The following is an 11,559-nucleotide window of genomic DNA, read 5'->3' as shown; positions in this document are numbered from 1 at the left end:
AACAGCAAACGTTTGAAAACAACGATAATTTTATTTTTCGCGTATTGGCACCATTCGTATATCTATGTTTGAAAACAAGCGACAACAGAATAAAAATAATATGTGATAGGCAGCGTTAATCATTCGTGGTTGTTTTACCATTTCGGGTGTAAGCTCTCAGTGTGTTGAGGTACTTGGTAAGGAACAGTCCAAAAAACGCAGTGGAAATAGTTGAAATTAGTGATTTATTGCAAGGAGTTAATGATATTTCTATCGGGTGAGTACATATTAGTATATTTGTTGTATTTTTAATTGATTATGTCTTTGTTGTTGTTGTTGTTGAATCAAATCGGCATTTGCAAAATCGCCATTGTGAGGGTTATGGGTTGCAAAAAAATAGTCTAGATTTATGCCAAAACAGCATGTCGTATTGTTGAATTACATAGTTTTAGTAAATAGATGAACCAAATAAACGTTTAATGGGATATATCATATGTGAAACTTGCTCTGGTGAAAAGTGGAAATTTTGCAAATGTGCCGTTTTGATTCTTCAGCGACGACATGTTGGCTCGTACGAAAATAGAAGCATTTGTATTACAAAATCATAGTATTTATTTGTTTATTTATTAATGACAATCAAAACATTATATACATTTCATAAGTTATATCAGACTAAGATATCAAATTAAATAAAAATAAATATTTATAATATATATTCTAGTGGGTAATTAACTAATTACTGTTACATAAAGTTTAATTACACAATCAAAACTTATCATATGGAGATTTTTAGAAATAATCATTATTAATGGTTTTGTCGCGTTTAATTAATGTACAGATATTGCTACTGCTATGAATAATAGTAGAAGTAATATTTTTATTTATTGATTATTGATTATGGATCACGATTGAATTAATAAATAAATAAATGAGCAAATATATATATATATATATATATATATATATATATATACATATTCACATACATATATACATGAGATAGACCCTGTCAGACATTATGCTTTCGGCTTTAAGCATTTAGTAATGAACTTATTCTTCGCTGAAGAATATTGTTGCCAAGAGCGTATAGAGTTCATCCATATTACACATCTATACGCAGGAATAAAGAACTTTTTCAATTTTTACCTCAGAAGTAGTTAATTGACCAGATCACTGTGTTTGACCAGTATACTCGTCATAAAAAAAGTGTTAGAACTTTGTGTACACCATAATTTATGCATTGACGAGTTTACTTGTTATGCGTAAAAATCTTTGAGACCATATTAAGTCAAAATAAGTAAATTTTCACAAATGAGTAATTTATGTATTGACGAGTTTACTTATCATGCGATTTGACCATTATTAAGGTGTCGGAGGGGGGGGGGGTTATGCTAAATAACTTGAATATGAATTTAAATTAACAAAAATACTACCTAAGGATGCAATAAAAATGTTTTTTTTTTTCAATGAATCATATTGTTTTTAAATCAGAATTACGGGTTTCTAGTAAAAATATTACTATTTTAATATAATATGTTACATATATACCAACTCTTCTTTTACCAGTGATGTTATATCTTATATTTTTCGATTCATATATTTTTTTGCTTTTGAGCTTTGTATAAAATTCTGTTCATATCTCTTCATGATTAACTTGAAAAAACTAGCACTTGTGCTAGATATCCAAAAAGTTATTATTCATAATTTTTGCAAATTTTCGTAAAATTGAAAATAAAAGTTCGAATTTATTAATGTGAGTGGTTGTTTTATCCCGCCTTTGGAAATTTTTATTCGTCAATTTTCTCATTCATAACGTATTTGATGGGTAGTTGTAATTTTTATTATCAATTAATTGCAAAGATTTAATTTAAACCTATACTTTTTGAAAACCCGCGGCAATCCGAGACAAATACTACTTTTAGAAAAATCCCGGGCACACGGTGAAAATCTCGGCCAAACCGGGTCGTATAGTCACCTTACCATTATTCGCTATTTAGATTGCAATTTGTAAAAAAATAAAACATATTTATATTAGTTAGATTATTTTGAGACTTTGCCAGTATAAAATAAATAGTGATAAGTAGCATTTACCTTAAAGCTAAGCACGTTTCAATGCGCCACGTTTAGCTGGTTAAGCAGTTGTCTGACAGGTTCATTAAAAGAACAAAAAGTATCTATAGCACAATTATTTAGAATTTATGTCAACCAATGGCAACATTTCAACTTTCAAATTATTTCAGGATAATATACCATCATGAACTTAGAACTTTCAGAGGCGTTCTGCCAAAATTATCCTGAACAACTGGATGGGAGGCTCGATAGTACATCTTATGCTCTTACATTGTGTTTCAATAAAAGAGGAACCTTATTGGCGGTTGGCTGCAATGATGGACGTATTGTGATTTGGGACTTTGCCACCCGTACTATTGCTAAGATAATTAGCGCTCACGTTCATCCCGTTTGCTGTTTGAGCTGGTCTAGGAGTGGCATGAAACTGCTCTCTAGCTCAACAGACAACAATGTTTGCATTTGGGACGTTATGACTGCTTCATGTTTGATCAAGCATCGATTTCCTTGTCCGACATTATTCGTACAATTTGATCCAAAGAACGAGATGCATTTTATTGCATGTCCCATGTACCATCCGCCATTGGTGCTTGATAATAAAGGCGGCCATATGATATTACCCCTAGGAGAAGATAACGATCAAAAGCTTTTTGCTGTTTTTGATAGAAAAGGACGTTACATAATCATGGGAAATTCCAGGGGCACTATTATGGTTCTTGATGCTGCTAACTGGAATTTTGTCACTAAATTTAAAATTGTGCCTGGAATTTCATCTTGGGTTTCAGTGAAAAGTATAGAATTTGCGAGAAAAGGAGGCTATTTTTTAGTTAATTGCTCAGATAGAGTAATCCGGGTATACTGCCTAAAAGAAGTACTAAAGAATACACACATTGATGTTATAGAACCACAAATTAAACTACAAGATTCAATTAACAGAAGTATGTGGAAGAAAAGCACTTTTTCTGGCGATGGAGAGTACATTTGTGCGGGATCAGACGTTCAAAATGCTATTTACATATGGGAGAGACGTTCGGGGAGCCTGGTGAAGATTCTCCACGGTTGTATGGTCGAATCATTTTTGGATGCTGTTTGGCATCCTGGCAAGTCTGTAATCGCCAGCATCGGTTCAGGTATGATATCAGTATGGGCACAGACTCCTCAGGCAACTTGGTCAGCATTTGCTCCCAATTTCAAAGAATTAGATGAGAATGTCGAGTATGAGGAGAGGGAGTCGGAATTTGATATGGCGGACGAAGATAAGTCCGTAATTGGTTCTGAAAAAGAAATCCATGAGGATGTGGATGTAGATATTATGACGGTTGGTCCTACTACTGATGGTAGTTCAGACGAAGAAAGTGATCATGTTGAACTAGACATACTGCCAGCAGTGCCTGAAATAGAAAATCCGGAAGAAGTGGAAAAGCGCGTAAGGAAACAGAGAGCTCCAAGAAGACCTAGAATGCCCCCCCCACCGCCGCCGCCGGCTGCTGTGCGGCCTAAGCCTAAACCGGAACTTGATTATCCGCGAATTATACCAGTCGAATCTCCAAATAATAATGGACTTAAGTTGCGGATTAAATTAGGAAACTACTCTAGTCAGCATTATGAGTGATAAAAGATATGAAGCAATTTTTATATAATCTATAATTGTTGGAAATGGAAAATTTTCCATAAATATTTTTACAGATAACTATTCTATGTGTATAAGTATAAAATACACACTAAAATAATAATAATATATATTAGTTGTTAATCGAGTTCCTATCTTTCATCTATAAGTTGTGTTAAAAATTAATTTGTTAATCAATTTGCATTATACGTAGTACGTAGTTATTAGTCTATATATCTACATATATATATATATTTTATATATTACATTTGTATTAAATGACAAAAATTTATTGATCATAAATGTAACTTGATTTTTGAATAAATATGCAAGTTTAAACATTAGGCCTTATTATTATTCGATAACTATTATTATTGTATGAAGTCGAATTTATAAAAATACATAATTATCAGTTATACACTTATACACATTATAAAATAGATTCTTATAGTGCGTGCATGAGATCTACATAATTTATTATAAAAAATTCACATGTACTTGCCGAAACTTTTAGAATTTGAACGCCGCGCCTTCGGCTATTTGCTGAATGCAAAATGCCGCAAAAATGATCCGTTAAACTTGTACAAACAATTAGTGTCACAATGAAGATTATCTATGTAACGGGATTTTTAAAGAAGTCGCATGTTTTAAAAGCATTTTTAGCTGCTGTAACTCAGCAACCACTCCTTGTCTTAATTTCTCGACATAAATTCTACATTATGCAAATAATGAGATATGACAGAAGCATTTTGTAGTTGCTATTACATTTTTGAAGGTGTGTATAACTGTATGCAGTTCTTATGTGCCCTCAATTTTTAGCATAAAAATTAACTAACTGATTCTGAATATAAAAGTATAGTGGTTTAAGTGAAAAAGGCAGATAACACAAATTAAATTGATGGTTAACCCACTGCAACGCAAACCATATACAAATGTTTCTGGGATATAATAATAGTCATTTTAAGTGCCAGTCTAATCTGAAACTAATATCATTTAAATTGAATTGGCACATTTTGATAATCAATGTTTTGATCTTTTATTAATGCGCTTTTCATTAATTCCTTAATACATAAAATTTTTATTTTATTTTTGAATTATGTTGTGCCATGCTTAGCGAATCAAATTAGATTTGAATTAGATTTCAAAAACTCAAGCTTTTCATGAACTCAAAATATCTATATTCATTTGATTACTAAAATGACTATTACAAAATAGGGTTTTGTGGTAGGAGGGCGAAAATTTAAGTCTAAAAACTGAAAAATATCTTAATGGTGGCCAAACCGTACCACCTAGGGGTATGAAAAATAGATGTTGTCTGATTCTTAAACGTAATTATGAACTTTTATAAAAATCGGTCAAATCGTTTCAGGCGAGTATTTCAACGAACTTCATGGTTCGGAAATTATATATATATATATATATATATATTTATATATATAGTTTTTCGTTTTTATTTAGTTTTTTTCATACTGATGTGCTAGTAAAGAAGATGATTAGTGGTTCACGGGCACTATCATTTTACTCTCTTATCTCTTATGGACACTATCTAATATCATCTGTCATCACTATAGATTATTAAATCTAAACAACTTCGCGCGAAATGGCTAATTATCTGGTTGTTTATATTTGTGTGTTTCTTATGTGAGCATAATGTAAAACATTATTCCAGTTAGGAATTCAAACGAGTAGTTATCTTAATGTATCCAAACAGTCTCTAATTATTCGAGGAATAAAATTAATCAATGCTCAATAAAATTGATCAATGAGAAATAACAATTGTTTTAAATATTTTGAAATAAATATTATAAATACTGTTAATTTGAAACTAACCATTGTTTCACGCCGTCAACACAAGCGATATATTTTTTTAAATCGGATGATCAATTCTTTGAAGATTCAAAAACAACATTACTAAAGTGATGACCATTTAAAATTTCTTGCATTTCCGAAATCGCTCGATCTTTTTTGAATTTTTTAAATCGGTTGATTCGCTCTGATATTGTAGACAAAAAATTAAAGATTCTCAAAAAATCCGACATTTCCACATTTGTGAACCGATTTTGAAAATTCAAAAACTGTTTGAAAGTTTTCAGTTGGCAATCGTGCTGATTAGTTTTTTGTAAGATCGGCTGCGTCGTTTCTTCGTAAGTAATTGTAGAAATCCCTTTTTTCAAAAAAAAAACTCTGTATAGAGATAAAATTTATAGTCTAAACTAACATAAATTTTATGTAACTACAACAAGTGATCAATTATAAAATTTATTAAATTTTGGAATAATAAACTAGTCAAGTTTAACTGGAAAAAAAGGGAGCCTCGCCAACGAATTTCGCCGACGGCGACGCGTGGTCTAGCGCCGCCACTGGTACGTACAATCAAAAATATGCAAAGTATCGTGATATAGTATTCAGCATAAAGAATTGCACACCCTACGAGTTATAATTAATAATTAAATTAATAATTTAATAAAGAAATGATCATATCTAATGTTTGATTTAATAATTAAATGAAATTTGATAAACATTTTAGAGTTGAGATTCTAATCACAATTGCACTACCTCTGTACTTTTTCCATTTTAATAAAAGGTACAGCTTAGCGACGCATCATTTCATGCATATGAGTGGTGTCGTTGAACAGTTTAACATATCAAGCATGCAACAATTAGTTGATAATGTGATAATGTGATATGTGGATCCATACAGACAAATGTCTGTTTGGTTATACGGTAGCACATCGATTATGATAATTCACCGTGTTATCATATTACCATTGCATTTTACATTTGAAGCCGATTGTAGTAACGATGTTTGCAAGAATTGAGATTACGTAATGAAATTTCTGTCGTGAAAGCTGTTGCAGTGACAGCGAATGCATTCGAGACGTTTCGGATTCAATACTGGACTGTGAGAGAAAATACCATTTGAACAAGATGTTCAACATACGTGCAACGGTATTTAGTAAAAGAAAAATTTGACAATATGTGGAAATTATGTTTATTGTAGTTTGTTGTAATTGTATAAATATATTTTGGTATAACAAACTACTGAAAACTATTCTAAACGTATTTAATAAAAATTAAACAAAAACGACGAAGTCGATGAAGAGCACAAGCAGAGAAATTCGTATATTGTTTTTTAGAGATTTTGTGTTGTTTTATTACATTTACTTTGAACACATTTTATTACTATTCCAGATATTTCGTACATATACATACTTTTCAATACATCATATCAATAGCTTCCAAATTGATAAAAAAAACAAATCTCTGAAAGTTTTAGCTCTTAATATTAACTTCATGATAGTCCGCACTCCAACCAAAGTTTCTATGGAAATAACATGGGTAAAATTTCATTTGTTTTATAGCTTAGCGACAAGTAAATCAAAATTTAGAGAATAACATTGTTTGTATTTGCTTATTCTGATTATCAATAAAAAAATTACAAAATTTAATTAAAATAAAAAATTTGATATATTTCATAAAATAAGTATTTACTTAGGAAGAAAAACGAAGAAACTTTGGTCGGAGTGCGGACTATCTTAAAGTTAATATTAGGAGCTAAAACTTCAGAGAATTGTTTTTTATTAATACGGAAGCATTTGAGCCCCTGGGAGCAAGAAAATTTAAAAACATCCATATATATATATTAGGTATGTGTGTGTGGTGGATCACATGTACTATATGTACCACATTCATTTGTTCAACGTCTTTGCAATACATTTACAAATAAAGTTCACATAAAACAAAAAGAATTATGTTTTATATTATATTCTTATTTTTGAACAGCAATAACAATTTAACAGTTTTATTGGCTATTGTGAATGTTGTAATAAATATTCTTTTTAAGTCTCTTAATTTTTATATTAAAATTTCTTTAATACCGAATTTATATTTGTGGTTTGATGCAGCAATGTATATAAATGTAAAATAGATGTTTTTTTCTGTAAACATATTTTAGATCTATATTTTTAAGTAAAAACCGAATACACTGCTGCCTTATATTAGGCTGTGCAAGATGGGCATTAAATCTGATACTATGCGTTTTCAAGCCCAAAGCTATTCCCACTGAACCATGAAATATTTTTGTATTTGGATTATGGATTTTTCAAAATTAAAATATGTTTCTATCCAATATTATATAGCTTTAAAATAAATATATACTCAAGTATTATATATGTGCCTGCATATATGTTCATGTTTGTGCATATCAAAAGTATTTAGTGCAATAATAATTTAATTAAAGTATCGGAGAAATAGCTACTGTATTTACCATTTTTTATCACAATCCGGTTTCTTAATCTGGCGAAACACACCTTGCAATATGTCGTTAAGAATAACTTGTATATGCTTATTAGTGAAATAGTACTACACGACCATTTAGAGTAGATCTGGAGCAACGCGGCGAAACATTGCAATTTGTATCTGCTCAATGGGAATCTAACTTAACTACTACTAATATCTAATTGACCGTTATTAACGCATTGGGACATAGGAATGCTATTTCAAAATGTTTCAATTCATGGGAGTTAGTTCTCAAATTACCCATGCAATATAATTATTTTTTATTTTAGTTTTTTTGTCCCATTGAGCTCATATAATTCAAAGTAAATGTAATACTAAAAAATGAGAGAGATATAAATCCTGTAACTTATAATTGCTTTTTATATAATATTCTATTTATAATAATCTATTTGATAATATTGAAAACAATTATTATTAATCGTTGGTAATTTTTTGTTGATTATTTTTTCCTTGAATCAATTTGCCTTAAGGCACAGTGCCATGCACCACTAGTTACATACATTTTACCACAGATAAACAAGTATAAAGTGCCTATTACTACTAGTTATATAGTTTACATAGAACATAGTTAAACAAGTACTTATTACTACTAGTTATATAGTTGCATTTGCACAGTGAAAAATGTCTCTTATAGAAGTGAAGAGAGATTTAATGTAAGCATATTTTTCTCAGTATTATTAGTTGTACTAAGTCATATGTAGCAAATTAATTCATTATTTTGATAAAAATGTTGACGAATAACGAATAACATTTTCTATGGTTAAAATGTAAAAAGAACGACCTAAAAAGCTCATTGAATTTATTGCTAATTTCTGTTGCTTCAAACTGATTAGAAACATAAAGATTTTTTTTGTAGAATAGAGCAGTAATTTACAATAGTATTTCCAGATATTCAATTGGAAACAAGTTTGCAGATTACCCAGTGACAATGGGGAGTAAATATGTTTGCAAATAACAGCTGAATTACACAAAAAACTAAATAAATCACTTAATTGAAACTCAATAGTCATCGACAGGAATTATAAGGTTTTAATTATTATGCAAGAGTTACTAGATCGAAACTTTTGTTGTTTTCTTCAATTTTTTTCCAATTTTTTGTCATATGACCCCCAGAATTTAATTTACACACCCAATACAGGCAACATTTTGTAGACTCGTGTAAAGGTCCTGTTCGACTCTTTTGAAGAAGTATTTGAAATATTCTATTTTGGTATTATAATTGCATAATGAAAATAAATATTTATTATATATTTTTGTATTGTAATTATAAAAACTTGTGCCACTGCGCATTGTTCCTGTTTAATTAAAAATTTGACTATTTATATTCCAAAATAAAAATGTTCTTTTATCATTCCAAATATTTCTACTTTACTACTTTATTTTACACAACTAGCATAGAAAGAAATACAATAATTTTAAAAACAAATAACAAAATCACGCAAGTATTTAATTGTGTTATTTATTGTTTTACGTTTTTATATTTGCAATAATTATCATTTTAATTAGTCTGATTAACAAGGAACATCGTAATTATAGCTCACACTATGTTTCTTTAAATTTCTATAAACATTATTAATTGCATTTATGTTTGGCTGTACCAGGGACATTTTCAAATATATCATGTGTTAAGTCTTTTAAACTTTTTGAAGAAAGTTGAGTATCAATTACTCTACAGTTTTCTCTACTTTTCAATCAGTAATAAAAATAATGATTAATAATTCAAAAATATAGTATAGGCTGTAAGGCTATTTATGCTAAAAATATCTTTGTTTGAAATCCAGCTTATAAGTTATATTTTGCTATAATATCGAAAATTTTCATTCAGTGATATCATAGGTCGTTAAATCATATCAAGGCTTGAATGTTAAATCACGATCTAGTGTAACGACAATCATATCGTATATAAATGTTTTATTATTAATTTATACATTTTATTATGTATAGCATTGTTTAATTGACAAGCCGATATATTAGTGTAATAAATCATATGTTTGATATCATGAGTTAGTAGTCTGCCAATATGCTTAACGTTTTTATTATTTGATAAGTAAATAACAGGTACTGAGCAACTCGATAGTATGTAATCGCAAGCTTACTAATTATCAGTTACCATAAACAGTTAACATAAGCTAATGGTAAGAGTTGATCGATATTTTACTCTAAATCGATCGTACTATTTGGAACAAATGATTATAAATCATATATCATATATATATATATATATATATATATATATATATATATATGATTTATATTTAAAAGATTAACATTTTTGAAAAAAAATTACTCTGAAAAAAATAGATTTTTGGGAAACTATAAATTTTTGACAAAAATTTACTTTTTTGAAAAACAAAGACTTTTTGAAAAAAAATTATTTTGAAATATTTTGGAAATTCTGAACTTTTGTTCAAAGCAAATCGGATCTCCAAAATCGCTAGACCTGTCTTCATGAGAATTTGATCAGTTCTTCATCTTGTTAATACAAGTAAAATGTTTTTTGAATTATTCAAATTGGACGCCCCGTTCTCTTAAAAACTGAGTTACCCTTTTTGGCACTTTTTGCCCCATATCTTTGGAACGGCTAGACCTGCTTTTGCCAGAGCTAATCAGCACGTCTCCTTATCAATACGAATCGAATGTTTTTTGAATTACACACACACATATCATACACATTTTTTCTAAGGTATGCCAAAATGTTCAGAAGGTTTTGAAACGTAAAGATATATATATATATATAATTTTCATTTTCGATTTTTTTGCGATTACTATAATTTGCCCGTTTCAGCAATTTGCCTTAAGGCACGATGCCATGCGCTCCACTAGTTCATATAGTTTTTCTGTAATGAAATATTTGAACAAAATTGGCATTTTGAAATAATGTTGTTAGGGATTTCACCTGATACATTTCAGGAATTGCTTTGAATACAATTGCAAGAAATGTTAATTATAATAATTAGTGACAAAATGTCCTAAATAGTAGTCCGAAGGAAGCTTTACAGATTCGAGGTTCTTGAAAAAGCTTTCCCATATATTCTCACCTGTCTTCTTTACATACGTTTTGTCTAGCTGCTCTACTAATTATTTTTCGTATGCAAATCATCGAGATAGAATGTCTATCTGGCCGGAATGAGAGATGAACCAATATAATAATCAATTACATAATTACACGTATGGCTAGAGGACGCTCGGTTGTTAACCCGCGATATTGAACGATTCCATTCAACGGTCGAATGGATTTTATGTTAATTAGATAAAATTATTAAAATGTCTTACCGTTAGACTGATTGTCAGTCCGGTCAAGATGGGTACGTGTCGAGTGCATTCGGAGCCGTCACAGGAGTTATTACTGGCGGCGATCGTAGGTACCCAACTGTCATTCTGATGTGTTTTCTGCCGCTCCGATCTCGTTCTCGTATTATATCCACGAATCACGTCAGAATTTGATTGAAACAAGCATTTGACAATTGACTAAAAATGAATGTAAAATCGTGCTTGAAATGTAGGTGTATCTACTCGACTAAACGAAGGTCGAAGGGTCTACACCGAATTCTGTTGTCCGTCCACGCAACGATTTTTAACGCTCATGAACTAGTATAATATTTTTG

At 30.0% G+C, this 11,559-nt stretch overlaps 1 protein-coding gene across 1 annotated transcript; it reads left to right on the top strand.

Annotated features, from left to right (window-relative positions):
* The first annotated feature begins 129 nt into the window (after positions 1–129).
* On the top strand, positions 130–3,658 carry LOC113375036 (retinoblastoma-binding protein 5 homolog). Its single transcript, XM_026614990.1, has 2 exons — positions 130–256; positions 2,220–3,658. The coding sequence occupies exon 2, from the start codon at positions 2,234–2,236 to the stop codon at positions 3,656–3,658; it is 1,425 nt and encodes a 474-aa protein (XP_026470775.1). The 5' UTR covers positions 130–256; positions 2,220–2,233.
* Positions 3,659–11,559: the final 7,901 nt, after the last annotated feature.

This window comes from Ctenocephalides felis, unplaced genomic scaffold (genome assembly GCF_003426905.1).
Source record: "Ctenocephalides felis isolate EL2017-DRISC unplaced genomic scaffold, ASM342690v1 CF-g0.4_SCAFFOLD_01886, whole genome shotgun sequence".
Taxonomy (NCBI): Eukaryota; Metazoa; Arthropoda; class Insecta; order Siphonaptera; family Pulicidae; genus Ctenocephalides; species Ctenocephalides felis.
This window is presented reverse-complemented; position numbering and strand designations above follow the sequence as displayed.